Source organism: Ostreococcus tauri (assembly GCF_000214015.3).
Source record: "Ostreococcus tauri WGS project CAID00000000 data, contig chromosome 14, whole genome shotgun sequence".
NCBI lineage: Eukaryota > Viridiplantae > Chlorophyta > Mamiellophyceae > Mamiellales > Bathycoccaceae > Ostreococcus > Ostreococcus tauri.
In genome coordinates this window covers 289,594-306,208 of record NC_014439.2, presented here as the reverse complement: position 1 = coordinate 306,208, position 16,615 = coordinate 289,594, and the positions used below count along the sequence as shown (strand labels likewise).

Sequence of the window (16,615 nt, the reverse complement as noted above, 5' to 3'; positions counted from 1 at the left end):
ACGTCGAAAGGGACGTCGAAAGGGACGTCGAAAGGGACGTCGAAAGGCGCGCGCGGGCCCGTCGACCCGGTCGCCCCTTTCGACGTCGATCGGTGATTTCACCGGTCGAGCGCCGCGGCTCGCGATGGGGCGGACCGCGCTTCGGCGCGCGCGATGGCGCGCGCGAGACGCCCCGCGCGCGCGCTCGGACGCGTCGCCGTCGTCCTCGCGTGCGCGTGCGCGCGCGCGCGGGGAAGCGCGGCGACGACGGCGGCGGAAGAGCGGTCGTTCTTCATCGACACGCACGTCACGCGCGACGGCGCGAGGTGCGAGATCGGGCCGTACGGATGGTTCTGCGTCCCGTCGACGATTCAGTACTCGTACACGGTGCATGACCCGAACACGGTGTACGAGGGAGACGACGTGACGGACGCGGTGGACGCGTGCGAGGCGTGCGAGACGTGCGCGCGGTGCGCGGCGACGAATCTGACGTGCGCGCGGGCGGAGAGCGCCGGGTGCTTCGGGACGTGTGGGAGCGAGGAGACGAATGATGTGTTGACGAAGTGTGGGACGGCGGCGGAGGTGTGTAAAAATGTACAGTTTGACGTCGTGCGAGCGGATTTGCGAGAGGAGATTTCGTACGCGTACGAATTCTTCGTCAACGAACTGAACGGGAGCGACGCGTGGCAGGGAACGCGGGAGATGCCGTGGAAGACGCTCGCGCGAGCGGAGCGTAGGGTACGGTTTTTACGCGCGGTGACGGAGGCGAGCGGGCTCGGACGAGCGCTCGTTCGACCGGTGCAGGTGTGGATTCGTGACGCGTACGCGTCCCCGGGCGCGGACCCGTTAGATAACGTGAGCAACGGTCGATACTCGGGCGTGACGTACAGCGAGTAGCGATGCGGCGCTTCGGTACCGGTAGTATTCTTAGTGTAACATGACTTTTCTAGCTCGTCTCTCGCGTCGCTCTCACGTCCTCGACGACGTCTCCCGTCGCCTCACACGCCGCCTCGCGCACCGCCCGATGGTCGCGCATCCTTGATCTCTCGTTCGCGAAACACGAACGCGCGCGAGGTCCGACGTCTCGAACTCTCGCGTCCGGTCGACGTGCGCGCGCGTGCGCGGCGGCATCGTCGCTCGCGCCGAACGCGATGTCGTCGAGTTCGTTTGAACATCGAGCCGCGGCCGAAACATCGCGCGCGCGTCGTCGCTCATCGTTCGGTGCGCTCAAAAACCTTCGTGCGACGCGCATCGCGGTGCTCTTCGTTATCGCGTGCGCGCTCGGGTCCAAGAGCGCGCTCGCGGCGACTGTGGCGCCACCCACGGTGCGGTTCACGAGCGGCGCCGCGACGCGCCGCGCGTACAAGGAGGGCGACGGATGGATGACGATCTCTTCCACGACGAGCGTCACGGAGGGGTATCCGGCGAGCTCAATCGTGCGTGCGGACGCGAAGATCGTGAACGTGCAAGACGCTGGGGAGGAAGAACTGCAGGTGGAGGTGAAGCTGGAGGATGAAGACCGAACAGCGTGGACGTACGACGTGACGACAGCGACGCTCACGGTGACGAGTATTAATTATCCAACGGACGAGACAACGTCGAAGAGTACTGCGTCGATAGAGAACGCGCTGCAGAAGCTGAAATTTAGGCACATAGGGACGAACATTGGGCTCGCTCCGCGCGGGTTGACCCTGACGTTGACGGATGAAGCTGGCAGGACGAGCGCGCCGGCGCTGGCGACGATTAGCATTTCGAGGGATAACGTACCGCCCGTTCTCGATCTCAACGGCCCAAGGGACGGGACTACATACGAGGTGACAATGTCAGCGAACGAGCGTATGATTGGCGTGCGACTGTCCGATATTAACTATGAGTGCACAGACTCGGACGACGTCGTCCTACAGGGATGCACGGTGGTGATAGACTCTATTCTCGACGGTGATGGCGAGTACATCTCCGCGGACACGAGCGGGACTAGTATAAGCCAGTCTTGGAATTCAACGACGAGGGCGTTCGAACTCACTAACTACGACAGCATGAACAATTACTGCAACGTCTTGGGTACGATTCGTTATTACAACAACGGGACGGAACAAAGCGTGAACACATCGCAGACGTATAGCGATGGAAAATCGGTGCCGTCTTCGATGAAATTAAAATTCACAGCTGGCGTTCGTTCATTCAATTTCGAACTCTTCGATTCTTCAGGCAATTCTGCTAGTGCGATCGCAAAGGTGGACGTGAAGGAATTCGATCGCACCGGAGATGCGCTGTATGATGATCTGATCGAAGATCCCATCTTCTGTAACAATCAAGGGAACCGTACATCGGATTCCGCAGTGTGCATCTGTGTCCATGGATACACTGGCGACTCGTGTGAAATACACGAATGTTCTAATCATGGCTCTCGCCCGATATCCGACCAATCATGCGAGTGCGATTCGGGTTTCTCTGGTGATGACTGCTCCGTCGAGTGTCAGGGTCACGGTAATTACAACGCTACAAGTGGAAAATGTGTGTGCGACGTTGGTTACGCGGGTAGAGATTGTAGCGTCACGTGTAGCTTTTGCGCGGCTGAAACTGGCGAGTGTACACTTACTGCTGCATCCGAGGCTTCATGGGACAACGGAACGAGAGTATACAAGGAGACTGAGACGCAGTGTGAATGCCTCAGTGGTTGGTCAGGTGAATCATGCACAGATGCGTGTCCGTGCAGAACGAGCCCGTTCGATACGGAGCAACATGGCAATTGTTCAACGGATGCATCCGGCGAGGGCTACTGCGCTTGTCACCCTGGTTACACTGGTGCCGACTGCACGTTGCCATGCACCAGAGACTGCGGGAACGCGCTCTACGGAGAGTGCTACGCCCCAGAGGAGTATGAAGCAGGTATCTACGAACAGCTCGTGGCGATAAAAGGCGATCAGACAATTACCAACAAAACCGAAGCGGTGCAAAATTTGACGCAGGGAATTTCAACACTTTGCCGTTGCATCCCTGGGGAGGACGGCAAACTCAAGTTTACGGGTGACTTTTGCAACGTCACGTGCGATGAGTGTGTCTTCGGTACGTGTAGCGCAAGCGCGACGTGTGATTGTTTTCCAGGTTACGTAGGCTCAGACTGCACACAGCCCTGCAGTGGGAATTCCGCGTCTGGTGATGTATCGTATCTCCCAGTGTATCAGCTATCCGCGGTCACGGATCGGTTTCCAAACTCAAGCACCACTGGATTATTCAACACGACGGAGTTGTACGGCTACAAAAGCGCAGATGGACTCGAAATCGCATACTGTGAATGCAAGGCGGAATTTACGGGTGACTTTTGCAACGTCACGTGCGATCGGTGTTCTTCGTTCGGTACGTGCTTGTTCAACGGTACTCACGGTCTGTGTGACTGCGATAGTGGCCAAACAGGATCGGATTGCAGCATACTATGCCAGACATGCCAGAATGGAAAGTGTGGATCCTCGGGTGAGTGTGTGTGCGATCCGGGATACGGCGGAAGCGATTGCAGTGTTGAATGCGGCAATCCGACTAGTCGCGGTACGATCAATCCGAACGGCGCCGTTCTTGGATATGGGTTACTTGGATCGACCGTGACGTGCGACTGCAATCCAGGTTACACCGGTCCAATGTGTCTTGATCCTTGTCCGTACACATATGATACCAACAATGGCGCGTGTGTCATCAAGGACACCAGCGACGTACTCAGAGAACCGAGTTCGGGATACACAGAAATCGTGTGTAAAGAAGGTTGGAGCGGCATGGAAAGTCTGCGCCGAGGGCGTGATTGCAAAACACAATGTGATGCGTGCGTTCACGGGATGTGTCAGGATGACGGAGAGTGTCTTTGTGACTACGGTTACATTTGGCAACCAGCGACGCGCAATAGCGCAGAAGGTGGTCAGAGGATCGCTGTGACGCCGTATCCATGGTGGACAGGGGGCTCGAACCCGACGCTTGAGGCGGAGAACGTTGGTGGAAACGCATCGCAGTTCTACAATGCCACGTACCATTCATGCTCTGTGCGGCATCCGTGCTCGATGAACGGGGAATATTTGAATGCAACGTGTGCCTCTGGATATTCCATGGTTGCCGGTACTGGGCAAGTGTGGCAAATAGCTGACATTGTTGGAAATGGAGGATGGGGCTGCTCGGGCACGATTCAAGCCGACGGATCATGCGAGGGCGGTGAGTTCTTGCTCGCCATGCCGTACGTCACAAAACGCATCGATGGTACTATAGTGCGAGACAGTGACGCCATGGAGTCATTCTCCAACTGGGGCATCATCGCTGGTGCCGTATGCGTCCCTGGCAATAACACGGATCCCGATGGGATGCCGATCGCTGGAGGATACTGTTTGTGCGATGCGTTGAGCGTAGGCCGAACCAAGTTTCCAAGTTCGCAGTCCATTGACGCGTACGACGACTACTGGCAGGGATGGGCGGGAACAACGTGTGATATACCTTGTGCCCCGTGTTCTGAAAATGGTGTGTGCAACTCAACGACAGGCGCATGCGACTGCAAAGATGGTTGGACGGGATATCGCTGCCTGACACCTTGTCAGGACTGCATCCATGGAACGTGTCAGTACGACGGTAGCTGTTTGTGCGACGGAGTTAGGCGGTTACGGGATGGATCTTTTGCTCTTCGTCTTGATAGAGATCCACTTTTCGCAACAAGTGGTATTGATGAAGAAACGAGTGAGTACATCCACCCGTACTACATGACTGCAACGCAGGTGGAAGACTACATTTGGGGAATGGAGTTCAAGTGCGTTAATTCATCCGATAGTTCTCGTTGTTCTCAACGTACCAAGGATTCCAAGTTACCGTTCAGACCAAATGAAACCTTTTTCCGGTATGCGGCATCAATCCCGTCCGATTCGACGACAGAAAGTCCAGAGGCGCTTCAAAAAAAGCTTGAACAATATCAGAGAGACATTGTGACGATCCCCGAGTCCATGCGCTACGACGAAATTTGCACAAAACTGGACTACAAGCTTGAGTCCACGACTGGTGAGTGCATGGCCGCACTCGTGTCAACGGCAAGCTGTGGCTCAGACTGGGACACAGCTAACCCGTGGGACTGCGATGATCCTCTGAAGGCTCATTTTTTTCAGACCCGCAAAGAGATGATTGGGGCCACACGGATGGATTTAAAAGTTTCTACTGAAGCATCCGACAATGAACGTTGGTACACTAATAGTGTGAACGAGCGCCAACGGTTGCTGAACGTCTTTCTCCCCGGACGTTACGATCCGATTACTGGCACGTACGAAACTACGCGCTCATCAGCAGACAGAAAGATGCTTTGGATTGTGAATCAGCTCATCCACGGTGTGGTATCGGGGCCCACAGGCACGGCTTACACTGGAGAGACTTGCTCGATACCATGTGACGCGTGCGATATAGAGCATGGAACTTGTCAGCTAGATGGAAAATGCGAATGTGAGACTGGCTGGTACGGAGATGATTGCAGCAAGCGGTGCAACTGCTACAAAGAGTACAATGCCGATGGATCAGAAGCTGAGATAAAGTACACAGCGCACGGCGTCGCGGTCAGGTCTTGGGGTGCCTGTCAGCGAGATGCGATCTGTAAGTGTGGAGTCGATGATGGCGGCGTGCAGTACACTGGCGATGATTGCTTCACACCTTGCCAACCTTGTCACAATGGCGCGTGTCAGGCCGACAGCTCGTGTTTGTGCAATAAGGGATGGCTCGGTTCAGCATGCGATATTCGCAACTTCACGGAGTGTCTGCCGTGCAACTATGATCACGGCACTTGCCTAACAGATGGGACATGTAAGTGCGACAAGGGCTGGACCGGGCTGACTTGCGACCTAAAATGTGACTCGTGCGTGAACGGAAATTGCCAGCTTGATGGTACGTGTCTTTGCGATGTAGGTTGGTCGTTTGTTGATTGTTCTCGTCCTGCACCACGCGAGTTTATCGCAATGTCGGATTTTACGGATGGACCAGAGGGTTGGACCGTGTATAATAACTCATGTCCAGGGGTACTTATTGAGAATTCGATTATGACTGAATTCGACCCAAATGCTATCAACTCTGAGTCCCTCATGCGTGGCGCGTGTAACGGCGCATTCAGTGGAGGAGATAGCGGTCTACTATGGCAAGGCGTAAGTGGCTACATGCACCTTACGGATAAGTTGACGGGCGATAGCGCTAGTGAATTGGCGTACCTACGTGCACCAGAAAAGTTTACTGGCGATCTTCTCAGTCAGGGTGCATACAACGCTTCGATTACGTATTCGTTGTTCACAGTGGCGGATTCTTCGGGAGGTTTCTCCAGTGCTGGAAACAAACAGTCGGCTATTCATCAAACATCAGCGTACGACATCATTTTGATGGGTGGTCTCCCGCGGTACAATCGCGAGATTCCAGTGTGGGGGAGCACGATTCAAATCTACAACTGGACCCGCACAAATTTCCCAGAGCTGCGAATAAACGAAAATCTGATTCGTTCTCAAATGATTGCCATTGTGGAGCAATACCTCAACACGCCACAGGTGTTCCTTGGTTACAAAGTCACGACGACAGACGGATATCCGCCTTCATCGTGCTCGGCGTTGAAATGTAACTTGAATTTTGCGGTCGACCTCATAGAGACCGGTGGATGGGCAAATATTGAGCCCATACTTTCGGGTTTCAAGTGGTCGAACGACGTACCAGTGAGTTACACGGATGGGACCGTCTTCACGAATCGTAGCGAAGGTAGCCCATACGATCCGTTCGCGGGGATGACAGCCGATACGCTAAACCAGTCGAGTATAAATACGGATGCGAGTGAGAGAAATGATGGCGGCACCGTCCTTCAGGAATCGAACAGTCGAGAAATCATGCTGGATGAAAACGGGCGCGCAGTATTGCGTGAGCTGTATCCCGAGGTGATCGAAACGATCTGGGCGACGCGTAAATCCAGGACTGGAAACAATGTGACTTTCACCGAATTTGCGTGGTGCTTGGCGTCGCTGAAAGAAATTTTGGTTCGAGCCGACTATTACGTACAGGAAATTGTTGATGCGTCTATGACAGTTATTGGTGAATCCATGCGCTTTGACGAATTCAGTGTTGGTAAATACGTGCAAGTCGATACCGAAGCAGAGCAACAGATCGAATTGTTCAACTACTACAGAAGATATAAGGACGAATACTTAGTTAAGTATCTGGAAGAGCTTTACGAAGATATGCGTCCGTCTGTTTGTAAAGGCAAGTGGTACCTCGAGGGAGACCCAGATCCACAACTTGGTGACGCGTGCAAACAAGATCCAATGAAACTTCGAGAGAAGTGTGAAGCTGATAACCTTTTTGACACAGAAAGTAACGAACTTGGTGATTACTGCGTCATCAAGTGTCCTGGATACGACGCAGCCCTTCAAACGACGTGTTCTGGGTTTGGCACGTGTGGATTAAACGCGCTGAATGAACCTTCATGCACGTGCAATGACGGCTATTTTGCGAATGCGACAGGATGCTTCATTAGCACACCTTAGTGTAACATAATCAGATTCTAGTTAGCTATGAGACTAAGAGAGTACTTCCGCGGCAGCGTCTACGGCATTCGTGGAACAAATTTGCTCAGCGTATAAACGTTCCATTCGCGTATATAAACGTTCCATTCGCGTGCAACGCTCGGCGTAACTCAAAGCTTTTTCTCTAGAACGATGTAGCTCTCTGCGCAGTTTGAGCTCAGCGTGCTGCGTTTCGGCAACCGCCAGCTTACACGCGATAAGTTCGTTAACGTGCGAATCGAGCACTAGACGAACGTCGTGAAGCTCCTCCGTCACAGCGCGCAAATCACATTTTGCCTGTGCCGCCTCGGCCAGGGCGATGTTAATTTGCGTATTTTTCTGTTCGTTGGCTGACTTCTTCAACGCCGAATGCAACGCCGTCGTCTCCGCTACTAAGTTCTGAAATTGCTGACGTAAATCATCGGCCTCGGCGTGCGCCACTTCGAGCTCTGACTCGAGTGACCTTTCGGTCTCAAAGCGCAATTTTGTCTGTCGTTCCAGTTCTCGATTGAATTCAGCCTTTTCGTTCCTGTGCGACATGAGCAAAGCGTCCAACTGCGCATCGGCTGCGTCCAACTGCGCCTTGTACCGCTCAATCTCTTTTATGTGTGCCGATCTCTCGAGTTCCAAGTCTCGCGCGACGCTCTCTGTCACTTCCCGAGAACTTGCCATGCGGGCAATATCGGCTTCGCGCTCGTACAGACGTCTCTCAAGGGCGTTCCGCTCGAATTCCAATTCCTTTTTGGCTCTAACGGCGGCATTCTTCTCGTATTCAAGCGCCTCTATATCCTCGAGCGACTTCGCCGCTGCGAACGCCTTCGCGGTGCTCGCCGCCTTCGCGTCTTCCTTAGCCGTGGCGATCTCTGCGTGCACCAAGACCATCGCCTTCTGGTGCGCTCGCTTCTCGGCCGCGCTGTTGGCGCGTTCTTGCTCGAGTTCATTTTTAATCGTCTCCAGAGCCACCTCGAGCTCGTTCACGCGCTTCGATTGCGTCTCGAGTTCCGCTCGGGCCATCGCTTCGCGCCGCTCGCTCTGTCGCACGACGATGGGCGACACGCTCTCCGCGACGGGACTCAAAAGCGATTGCAACCCGAACCCGGTCAAATCCTGTTCGTCTGCCCCATCCGATGGCGTTACATCCGTCGCCACCGACAGACTCTCGATCGCGGACACGCACGACAGATCCGTCATCGCATCTTCTCGATCAGCGTCGTACGCGCGCAACCACCGCGCTCGTATTTCACACTCCAGCGTCGCGTCCCAGCGTTCGGAATTCTTCGTCTCCAACTTTATCGTCACCCTCGACCCTCTGACGTCCATTACGTTCGCAAATTCCGCGAAATCTATCTCCCCACGCGCTGTCGTCTCCCACGTCGCTCCGTCGCTCGCTCGTCGCCGCAACAATTCCAGCGTGTACGTCTTCGCCTCGAAACCTCTCCCATCTTTACCCCCGAACAGCGTCGCGATCGTCGCCGTGGACGAGCATCCCTCTTCTTCGCGCGTCCACGTCACCGTCGTCGTCCCGCACGCGTCCGACCGCGTTCGAGTCGTCGCTTCTGCGCTCGTCGATGTTTTCGCGCGTCGTCGCCATCGCACTTTTATCGACTCACTCTCATCCCTCGCGCTCGTCCAGGACGCGGCGATGGGAACGACGTCCACTTCAAACTTACGACCGCCTCTTCGTCCCGCGTTCGTCGCCCTGGCGACGCGCGATAGCGCGCGCATCGGCGTCGATGTGTGAAGCTGGCGGTGCAGAGATTCAAACATTTCCGCACGCGTCGACGCGCGCGCGCCCGCGTGGACGACCATCTCGAACGACGACGGACGCGATGACGCGTGGCGACGATGTGGGTGAATTAGACGCGCGTGACGTCGACGCAGAGGCGACGTGGGTGACGTTTGATGCGGAAACGAGTCGAGATGAGGAACGGTCAAACTTTTTGAGCGAACGGATGACGGACGACGACGACGCGACGGCGGCGCGGTTCGACGCGCGCGACGGTGGATTCGATGGGAACGGTGATGCGCTCGATGTGACGTGCTCGGTGCGCGGTGATTCGGAGCTCGAGCGAGTGCGAGAGCGATTGGCGAGCGCGGAGGCGAACGCGCTGCGCGCGACGGAGGCGCTGGACGCGGAGCGCGCTGGACGAGAGCGCGAACGACGGCGGTTCACGGCGCTTTTGCGGGCGAAAGGAGTGGATGATGCGCGTGATGCGAGCTCGGAGGATGGGGGCGAGGGTGATGGTGGGGGGTGGGGACGCGAGTCGTGAGCGCGCTCGCGAGCGAGGAGGCGACGGTTGAGCGTGACGCGCTGGAGCGGTTCGTTCGACGCGCGCGGAGCGGAGAGGGCGCGCGAGAGGATGGTGGTATTCGGATGACACTCGCGGATGCGGAGGCGGTGTTGGAAGATTTGAAGACGCGGGACGTGGTCTTGGCTCGGGCGAAAGAGGAAGCGACGACTCGCGAGGCGCTGCTCGCGAAATTTCAAGCCGAAGCCGAGTCGAGCACGCGGAAGCTGCGGGATCACGACGAGGCGCACGCGCTGTTGACGGCGGAGATCGATGATTTACGCGATGCTTTGGCGAAGACTAGGGCTGAGTCGAACGCCCTGGCCGAGGAAACGACCGCGCTGAGCGAGGCTCTGGAGAGCGCCAAGGCGGAGGCGCTAGAGTGGAAGCGCGCGGCGGATGTGTTGAAACGCATGCAAGGTGGCGAAGCCACCGCGGGGGATGCGAGATCTGGAGATAAAATGCTTGTTCTTGAGCTTGAGTGCGCGCTCGAGGCGTTGACGACGACACGTGCCGAGTTGGAGGATGTCAGCGCTCGTCTTGCGGCGACGACGCGCAGGGCGGATCTCGCGGAGAAGCGCGAGGCAGTTGCTGCTGCTGCTCTCGAGGCGAGTGAATCTCGCGCCAAACGCGCTGCCGTGCGCGGCACGTCCACAGGCAACACGATGAACAGAGAAGCCAAAGAGCGGCTTGATCGTGCGGAGGTTCGCGTGGCGCAGCTGCAGCGACGATTGGATCAAATTGATGGCGAACATGTTGCGGAAATGCAGACGTTACAGAAGGAACATGAGCGAATCTGTTTGCATCTCAAGATGAATCGCCTTTCACAGGGTGATGCGACGGAGCTCATGCGTCTGGAAATCGAGGACGTCAAGCGTGAGTCCACCGCGCGCGCCGTTAAGGAGCGAGACGCGTACTGGCGAGGTGTTTTGGAGGACGTCGAGCGCGCGCGCGAGGCGGCAGTCGCAGAGCTCAAGCGAAAAATGGAGGGCGAGCTCGTGTCTAAGAATACGCAGTTACAAAGATTTCGGCACGATCTAGTTCAAATGTTGAAAGAGACCGCATAGACGATGTAATCGACACCTTACTTTGAGATGTACACCGTCGGACCGTATCGAGGCCCCGCAGTGTCGATGAGTTTCGCTTTCTTCTTCTTCGGCTTCTCGTCAGCACTTTTCCCACCTTCCTCTTCAAAACCGCTCAGCGACCGAAGAAGTAAAGTCAGGAGCATTTGAAGCTCCTGGTATCTAATTAATATCGCGGCTGACGTACCCGCGAGTCCTAAACCCGGCTCGGCTTTCTCTTTCTCATCGTCCAGCTCAGCGAGGCGCTCTTCGCATTGTTTCATCTCCTGAGCCATGACTTGCACGAGCCGCTGGATATCCAAAGTGCCTTCCGACCAGAAAGACTGTTTACCATCGTAGCGCTCGTACTCCTCGCGCGTAAGGAATTCTAAAAACCTATGGGCGATCAATTCGCGGAGAATATCTTCGTCTATTCGCTTCATGTCGTCGACTTGTGGCGCGCGATGGAAAATGTCACGCGGCAGCATCTTGTCTACTTCCTTGCTGAATTCAGACTCCCACCACTCATCCGGCTTGTCCTGACACATCGTGGCGACGTAACAAAGCGCTAAAAGTCCCGCTGTCATAGTCACGTCCTCCGAGGAATCTTCACACGCGTACTCTAACGCGAATTCTATGCCATCGTATTCCTCCAGAAACCACTCCGCGAGAGCGTAGAAAGTGCCGAGCGCACCTTTGGGGATATTCTCCCACCGATCGGTGCCCAATAAAAAATTCGAGGAGAGGCGACATTGCTCGATGCGCCCATCCGTTTCAACGAATCCGTACTTCGTGTACAGCATGGCGTTATCATGATCGTCTCCAAATGAATTGAAAACTTCCTCTCCGCGCGCGATGTCTCTGCACGACACCAGGCGCAACGCGTCCGGGTACGCATCCTGGTCACCTTCTTCCGCATCGCATCCCTCGACGTCAAAGTGCGCACCTCCGTTTCCTCTGTGATTGAACATGTCCGCGAACGGTACCATTCCTTGTCCCTCTTTTTCATCGACGAAGAATGCGCGACTCGCGACGAGACTCGCCGCCTCGATGAACTCGTTAAGCGTCGGCGGCGGTACCTTAACGTGCTCCTCGTAAAACTCCACCACGCGAGCGTGGTCCTCCTCCATCGCCTCACGATCGTCTTCAAGCGTCAACCGCACGCTTGTTCCTCTCAAAGCCCTACTAACCTCGTCATCCTCACCCTCCGACTCCCGACATCCGGGCAACGCCTCTCGCCTCGGCACGATGCCCAGATACCTCGCGAACGCGCTCTTCGACCCAATCTTCCGCTCGTACGCCACGCACGCCACGAGCGCCGCCTCCTCCAACATCCATAACGCCTCTTTCGCACGCTCGCTCGCGCACAGCGTCGCCAACGCGCTCGTCGACGTCATCAAACACGACGCTTTCGGTATCGAACACAACAGCGTCCCGCACGGAACATCATTCGTCGCGACGACGCGCCTTCCGCGCCTATCGTCGCCGTCCAGTCGCAAAGACGCGTGCACGATAATATCCCGCGTCTTCGTCCACGCATTGAACGAGCGCTCGACGTCGTCGTCGTCCTCGTCGTCGCGCATGCACCGCGCGTCCAACGCCGACGGAACCCGCGCGAGGATAAAAACCGCGACGACCGCGCGCGATCTCGACCGAGACGTCGGATCTCCGTCGAGGACGATTGGAAAAATTTCTCACCGCCGCGTCGTCGTCGGCCTCGCCCGTCGCCCGCGCGCGCGCGTCGTGGAGTCGAGACGAAGATGGCGGGTGCCGACAAAAGCGCCGCATTCATCGACGCGCCCGTCATGGCGCTCGCGCTCGCGCTCGCGGTGACACCACGACGGACTCGCACCGAGTGCGCGCGTCGCATCGAGACGCCGGGCGCGAAACGGGCGTCCGTGGACGAGTACGCGGCGATGATCGCGCGGAGAATCGTCGACAGGAATGAGAGAGACGCCATGCCGGGGGCGGTGTACGACGGTGCCCTGGACGTGCTCACGCGATTTCGCGACGTGCGGGGGGCGGTGATCGATTTCACCGATCGTGGGTTCACGCGTGGGCACGCGGTGTTCGACGCGGCGACGATCGTGGGAGGGAGAGCGCACCTGTTGGAGAGACACTTGGAACGTTTCGGGCGTAACGCGGAGAGAGCGGGATTGGCGAGCGATGGGTTAGGTGTGGATCGCGTGCGGGAGGTGGTGATGGAGACGATCGAAGCGGCGGCGATCATTGGGTGTGGACAGGTGCGCGTGTACGCCACGAGCGGGAGCGATGGGATGAATTTTAGTTTGATGGAGACACGCGGAGTGCAGGCAAAATCAACGCTCTTTGTCGTCGCGTACGCGAAAGATCCAATAAAGTGCGCCGCGAGCGAAGACTGTGTGGGAATGCGGGCGGTATCGAGTCCGGTGACGATCAAGCCGCCGCAGTACGCGACACTTAAATCGACAAATTATTTGAATAACGTCAACGCAGCGCAACATGCGAGGACTGTCGGTGCCGACGTCGGGATTTTTCTCACACGCGAGGGGATGATTGGTGAGGCTCCCGGCGCAAATGTAGCGTTTCTGACTCCTGATGGTACCCTGCGCACGCCTCCGGCGACGGAAATTCTAGGAGGAATCACGATTGGACGCGTGAAGGAATTCATCGAGAATCCCTCCAACGCCACGGAGCTGCGCGCGGTGGGCGTCAAGCGTTTCGACGACACGATGCCGCTTTCGCCTTTCGTCGTGCTCGGCGCTTCGGAGGTAATGCTCATCGGTAGTGCGGTGAACATCCAGGGCATCGTAGAGTGGGATTCAAAAGTGATTGGCGACGGATCCGTTGGGCCAGCGACGAGGCTCTTGGCAAAGTTTCTTGTTGATGACATGGCGGCGGGATCAGGATAGGGTCGTTATAGAGTAATCAACTGGCAGATTTCACATAAACTATTCTACACTATCGCAGCGTCAATTTAGCACACATTTGAACAACATCTAGACTGATGAAGCGCCAATAAGTTGGTTTCGCACAGTTGACCAACTGGATTCTCACCACCTGCACTTGGGCGGATGATGCGTCCAGGCACGTCGTTCACTTCGCACTTCGTGAGCGTCCATACGTAATCGACTGTATTTCCAGGACACGATGGATCATGTTTGGACGTAGTCGCCGCATTACCACGACACAAAGATCCTCCTCTGGTCATGCAATTCCTTCGTGCGTCCGCGAACGTGCGCTTTTCGCAAGACGATGCATCGCCACACTGAAATGGGAATCGAATCATGTTATCATGCCTCCAGCGCAGCTCTGAACAGCAACGCATGTACGGCGCGTTGCATATTTTCGGTCTGACATATGTATGCGCTGTCGGGACACGTAGACCGTTCTCTTGAGCGTATCGTTGCGCTTCTTCAAGAGCCTGATTTGGTAACGATCCATTCCTCTCATATTCGGTGAATTCAATGTCTGTGCCTACGTGAACACAATCTGAAGGATACGACTGCGGTGGATACGACTGCGACGGATACGACTGCGACGGATACGATTGCGATGGGTAAGCACTAGGACTTGGCGCCGGTCCGGTTGGTCCGTTCGGTCCAACCGTTGGTGTCGTCTGGTTGTTCGCCGTCTGGTTGTTCGCCGTCTGGTTGTTCGCCGGGTAAACATTCGGCGGCGGCGGCGCCGTCTGGTTGTTCGCCGTCTGGTTGTTCGCCGGGTAAACATTCGGCGGCGGCGGCGCCGTCTGGTTGTTCGCCGTCTGGTTGTTCGCCGTCTGGTTGTTCGCCGGGTAAACATTCGGCGGCGGCGGCGCCGTCTGGTTGTTCGCCGTCTGGTTGTTCGCCGGGTAATCATTCGCCGGGTAATCATTCGGTGGCGGCGCCGTCTGGTTGTTCGCCGGGTAATCATTCGCCGGGTAATCATTCGCCGGGTAATCATTCGGCGGCGGCGCCGTCTGGTTGTTCGCCGGGTAATCATTTGCCGGGTAATCATTCGGCGGCGGCGCCGTCTGGTTGTTCGCCGGGTAATCATTCGCCGGGTAATCATTCGCCGGGTAATCATTCGGCGGCGGCGCCGTCTGGTTGTTCGCCGGGTAATCATTTGCCGGGTAATCATTCGGCGGCGGCGCCGTCTGGTTGTTCGCCGGGTAATCATTCGCCGGGTAATCATTTGCCGGGTAATCATTCGGCGGCGGCGCCGTCTGGTTGTTCGCCGGGTAATCATTTGCCGGGTAATCATTCGCTGGGTAATCATTTGCCGGGTAGTCATTCGGCGGCGTTGTCGTGTTCTGTTTCGTGCTGTTCCCATCACTCGGGTAGCCATTATCGGTACTACTCGGATAGTTGTTGGTTGTACTCGGATAACCGTTCGTATCACTCGGGTAGCCGTTATCGTGACTACTCGGATAGTTATTGGTTGTACTCGGATAACCGTGAGTCTCGGGTACTTGGTTCTCCAACACGATGGGTGAACCGACGAGTTCTATTCTCGCAACCTGCAAGCCTGAGTGACTTAAATCAGTCGCGAGTTCGTTCGTCGCAGTTGTATTCTGACTTAAACTCTCCAGTGCGTCTGATACCGCGATGGCTTCGTGCGGATCGATTGTCTGCACGCTAAAATCAACGTCAACACCCTCGTCTGCCAACAAGCGGCGGCGATACTGCGTGCTATTCGCATCGGATACTCTGGCGATTGTGATACTCGTGTCGCTCACATTTAGAAACCCTGCCATGCCAGTTATGAATGCACTTCGCGCACTGGCGTCGAATTCGCTCGCAGTTATACCTTCCAAGCGAAGGATGCTCTTGCACACGTGTTGTACGTTCGTCTGCGTCGCCAGGTCTTGTACTGCAACGCGTAGCCTGCCGTGAACCAGTGCGACGACTTGCGCGGGAAAGCCTCGTGAGACGAGCCCAACGTTGAAATTACTCGACTGCGCCGACTCAGTTGTCCGCATTAGGACCAGGGCCTCCGCGATCCCCGTCGCCACCGTCCGTCCCAGCACCTTGAGTTGAAAGTCAACTGTGAACGAGTCCAACGCACTGCCGCTGAGTCCAACTTTTACGTCGGTATTCGTGAGCCGGAAAAAGTGCGCCATCGCGTCGCTAAATTTTTCCCAATCGCACTGTTCGTTGCCGCATCCGGTGACGTTGAACTTGCCGGAAACGATGAATTTCTGCTGCAAAGTCGAATCACGCGCCGGATAGTGCGCCGGATAGTGCGCCGGATAGTGCCGTGTGCTCTCGTTCGTCCCCTCCCCGAGCGTCGCCACGAGCGACTCCGGCACATTTCCAATCGAAACCACGGCGAGCATCGACGCCCCGATAGCGATCGTTCGCAAGATGGCTGTCGTCGACGCGAACCGTCCGCGTCTCGTCTCGCCCGCAACCGCTTCGCCCGTTCCGTAGACCCCTCGCTCACCGCCACCTCCACCGATGAGCGTTGATCTCGCGTCATCGTCGACGCCTATATCCCCCATCATCGACGCCACGACCGCGACGACGGCGACGGCGGCCCAGACGACCGCGGCGCCCCGTCCCGCCGCGAGCGCGCCCGCAACACCCACCCCTCCTCGCCGTCCGCTCGCGTCGACGCCCGCGTCCTCCCCCGCGCCCGACCACCCTCCCGACGCCTCCGCGACGATCGCACCGAGCATCACCGCGAGCCCGATCGCGCGCGCGACCGCGGTGCGGGCGACGGTCGCGCGCGAACGACCTCCATCGCGCGCGCTCGCCCGTCGTCCCATCGTTCGCCCCGTCATCGCTCGCCC

At 56.9% G+C, this 16,615-nt stretch overlaps 8 protein-coding genes across 8 annotated transcripts; 5 read left to right on the top strand and 3 right to left on the bottom strand.

The window, feature by feature from the left end:
• Positions 1-153: 153 nt before the first annotated feature.
• OT_ostta14g01660 (unnamed product) lies at positions 154-876 on the top strand (the record flags this gene model as incomplete). Its single annotated transcript, XM_003082940.1, has 1 exon — positions 154-876. The coding sequence occupies one exon, from the start codon at positions 154-156 to the stop codon at positions 874-876; it is 723 nt and encodes a 240-aa protein (XP_003082988.1).
• Positions 877-1,130: 254 nt separating this feature from the next.
• Positions 1,131-7,493, top strand: OT_ostta14g01650 (EGF-like, conserved site; the record flags this gene model as incomplete). Its single annotated transcript, XM_022982568.1, has 1 exon — positions 1,131-7,493. The coding sequence occupies one exon, from the start codon at positions 1,131-1,133 to the stop codon at positions 7,491-7,493; it is 6,363 nt and encodes a 2,120-aa protein (XP_022841343.1).
• A 33-nt stretch (positions 7,494-7,526) lies between these two features.
• Positions 7,527-9,320, bottom strand: OT_ostta14g01640 (unnamed product; the record flags this gene model as incomplete). The annotated part of the gene is made up of 1 exon (XM_003082938.2): positions 7,527-9,320. One exon carries the CDS (start codon positions 9,318-9,320, stop codon positions 7,527-7,529), a length of 1,794 nt encoding a protein of 597 aa, XP_003082986.2.
• A 20-nt stretch (positions 9,321-9,340) lies between these two features.
• OT_ostta14g01635 (unnamed product) lies at positions 9,341-9,781 on the top strand (the record flags this gene model as incomplete). The annotated part of the gene is made up of 1 exon (XM_022982567.1): positions 9,341-9,781. One exon carries the CDS (start codon positions 9,341-9,343, stop codon positions 9,779-9,781), a length of 441 nt encoding a protein of 146 aa, XP_022841342.1.
• A 104-nt stretch (positions 9,782-9,885) lies between these two features.
• Positions 9,886-10,866, top strand: OT_ostta14g01630 (unnamed product; the record flags this gene model as incomplete). Its single annotated transcript, XM_022982566.1, has 1 exon — positions 9,886-10,866. One exon carries the CDS (start codon positions 9,886-9,888, stop codon positions 10,864-10,866), a length of 981 nt encoding a protein of 326 aa, XP_022841341.1.
• A 17-nt stretch (positions 10,867-10,883) lies between these two features.
• OT_ostta14g01620 (SET domain) lies at positions 10,884-12,446 on the bottom strand (the record flags this gene model as incomplete). Its single annotated transcript, XM_003082936.2, has 1 exon — positions 10,884-12,446. The coding sequence occupies one exon, from the start codon at positions 12,444-12,446 to the stop codon at positions 10,884-10,886; it is 1,563 nt and encodes a 520-aa protein (XP_003082984.2).
• A 177-nt stretch (positions 12,447-12,623) lies between these two features.
• On the top strand, positions 12,624-13,754 carry OT_ostta14g01610 (Aminotransferase, class IV; the record flags this gene model as incomplete). The annotated part of the gene is made up of 1 exon (XM_022982565.1): positions 12,624-13,754. The coding sequence occupies one exon, from the start codon at positions 12,624-12,626 to the stop codon at positions 13,752-13,754; it is 1,131 nt and encodes a 376-aa protein (XP_022841340.1).
• Positions 13,755-13,819: 65 nt separating this feature from the next.
• OT_ostta14g01600 (unnamed product) lies at positions 13,820-16,606 on the bottom strand (the record flags this gene model as incomplete). The annotated part of the gene is made up of 1 exon (XM_022982563.1): positions 13,820-16,606. One exon carries the CDS (start codon positions 16,604-16,606, stop codon positions 13,820-13,822), a length of 2,787 nt encoding a protein of 928 aa, XP_022841339.1.
• Between the last annotated feature and the right edge of the window lie 9 nt (positions 16,607-16,615).